Source organism: Bison bison, unplaced genomic scaffold (assembly GCF_000754665.1).
Source record: "Bison bison bison isolate TAMUID 2011002044 unplaced genomic scaffold, Bison_UMD1.0 scf7180017864180, whole genome shotgun sequence".
NCBI classification, from domain to species: domain Eukaryota; kingdom Metazoa; phylum Chordata; class Mammalia; order Artiodactyla; family Bovidae; genus Bison; species Bison bison.
The window spans coordinates 8,671,146-8,673,068 of record NW_011494752.1 but is presented as its reverse complement, the minus strand read 5'-3'; the positions used below and the strand labels follow the sequence as shown (position 1 = coordinate 8,673,068).

Genomic DNA, 1,923 nt, shown 5'->3' with positions numbered 1-1,923 from the left:
CGCTGCTTCATCACCCTCTCTCCTGAACTGCTGCAGTTACACGCGCATATTGACTGAGCTTGCTCTTTATATATGCGGTATAGGCGGCTACAAGACAAGCAGGCACGTCTGTCTTGACCTTGACTCCAACAGACTCTGCAGGGTTACAGCAGGAAGGAGTGTTCTCATTTTACAGACACCAGAAAGGTGAAGTACGATGTTCCAAGTACACAGCAAGCAGGTGAAAACCCAGACCTGTTTCCTGACTCTAAGAAACTGGTCTTCAGGCTTCACACAGCACCCCCTCCCCTCCCTGGGAAGGCCTGTTGGAAATTTCAGGGAACTCCCCAGATTCCCAAGGCCCTCTGGGTGCTTGGCTCCTACTTGGGGGGGTGGGGCCTGGGCATCAGGATGCAGGGGGCTGTTTCCCCACAGAAGTTCATCTGGAGGACCAGGCCCCAAGGGTCCCTGAGCAGGACCACTTGGGAAACAGATGCGGTTTGGAGGTCCCCCGGGGCCTGGCCATCCCTGTTCTGGGTAATTTTCCACCGCAGCCACTTCCGGGAGGGGAACCAAGAGCCCTGCGTGTCCAGTCTGAGCCCCAGGGACTTGGGCCTCCAAAGCCTTTCTTGGCCTGGGCAACACCCCCCTTCCAAAGTGCGCCACAAATGTCACTCTGTCAGAGGGTGTGGTCAGACAGGCTATATCTGGAATCTGAGCAAAGCAGTACTCAGGATGGCTGGATTCACTGAGGAGTGGGGGGTGGAGGTGGGGGTCCAGACCTCTGATAAGGCTCCTTGGCTGCCCCCTACCAAGGGTGCCTCTGCTCACTGCTTCCACACTTCCAGCACCTGCATATTAGTATCTCAGTCCACCTTATTAGGACCCTCCCTTGGCACCTAGCTCTGCCCCCAACCCACAGGACCCAGGGTCCTGGTCCAGCTCTCTCCCCAGTCTAGCTGTCTCCTCTGACCTGCCCGGGCCTGTCCCGATCCAGGGCAAGGGGTCCCAGGCCCAAAGCACAGACTGCCCCTACCTCATCCCAGCTGCTCTGGGGACGGGGTCCAGTCCTGGTACAGCTCCAGGTGGCTGTGTGAGCTTGTGCTGGTGAGCTCCTAAACTCCGGGTGCAGAGGCCAGCCCACCTTCAGCAGCCGGACTGGGCCCACTAACCCCCAGCCCTTCTGTCAGTCCCACAGCTGGATCTGGGAGGAAACCAGAGTAAGTCAGAGTGGGAAATTCTAGCCTCTTCCAGACTCTTCAGAAGATCTAAAGAAGGAGGGGCAGGCTCATCTCACAGGCCCAGCCGGCCACCGTTACTAACGTCCCAGTCAGCCTATGCGGAGACACCATCAAGCCCCGTTACAGCTGAGGAAACTGAGGAACAGTGTGGTGAGGTAACTGGCCAGAGGGCACACAGCAGGTCTTGGACTAGTCTGTCTTCTAAAGGCCCAAATCTCAGAATGAAGTTTGTCGGGTCACTTCTTGCCCCAAGTTCAGCGACATCTGGGACGGACCCAACCCGGGGCTTCCACTCGGCCTCCTTGCTCAGTGCGGGAGAAGCCGGGGCCTGCGGGAACCCCGCAGCAGTCCGCGCAGGGATGGAACTGCCAGGGGGCGGGTGCGCAGGCCAGATCGGGGCCGCCTGACGCTCCTCAGGTTGGGCGGGACCGTCCACCCGGGGGCGGGGCTCCTGCAAGGCTCCGCCCCGCCCCGCCTGCCCCGCAGAACCGCCGCCGGGAACCCAGTTTCCGAGGAACTTTTCGCGGGCGCTGGGCACCACCGAGTTCCGGGCGGGACGCGAACGCGCGGAGCGGCTGCGGCGGGACCGGCGGACCTCCGAGAGGAGGTGACTGCACCATGGACGAGCCACCCTTCAACGAAGCGGCCTTGGAGCTGGCGCTGGCCGAGCCGTGCGAGCTGGACGCGGCGCTGCTGACCGACA

The 1,923-nt window shown here is 61.1% G+C and overlaps 2 protein-coding genes across 2 annotated transcripts in view; both read left to right on the top strand.

The window, feature by feature from the left end:
- TOM1L2 (target of myb1-like 2 (chicken)) overlaps positions 1-1,831 on the top strand; it is a 74,837-nt gene extending 73,006 nt beyond the window's left edge. Inside the window, exons 17-19 of the mRNA XM_010843166.1 lie at positions 1,112-1,199; positions 1,474-1,642; positions 1,707-1,831. Coding sequence (XP_010841468.1) covers positions 1,112-1,199; positions 1,474-1,642; positions 1,707-1,831 — 382 coding nt within the window. The remainder of the gene's footprint in view (positions 1-1,111; positions 1,200-1,473; positions 1,643-1,706) is intronic.
- The window catches only part of SREBF1 (sterol regulatory element binding transcription factor 1), an 18,531-nt gene continuing 18,305 nt past the window's right edge, over positions 1,698-1,923 (top strand). Inside the window, exon 1 of the mRNA XM_010842897.1 lies at positions 1,698-1,923. Coding sequence (XP_010841199.1) covers positions 1,839-1,923 — 85 coding nt within the window. The 5' untranslated portion in view covers positions 1,698-1,838.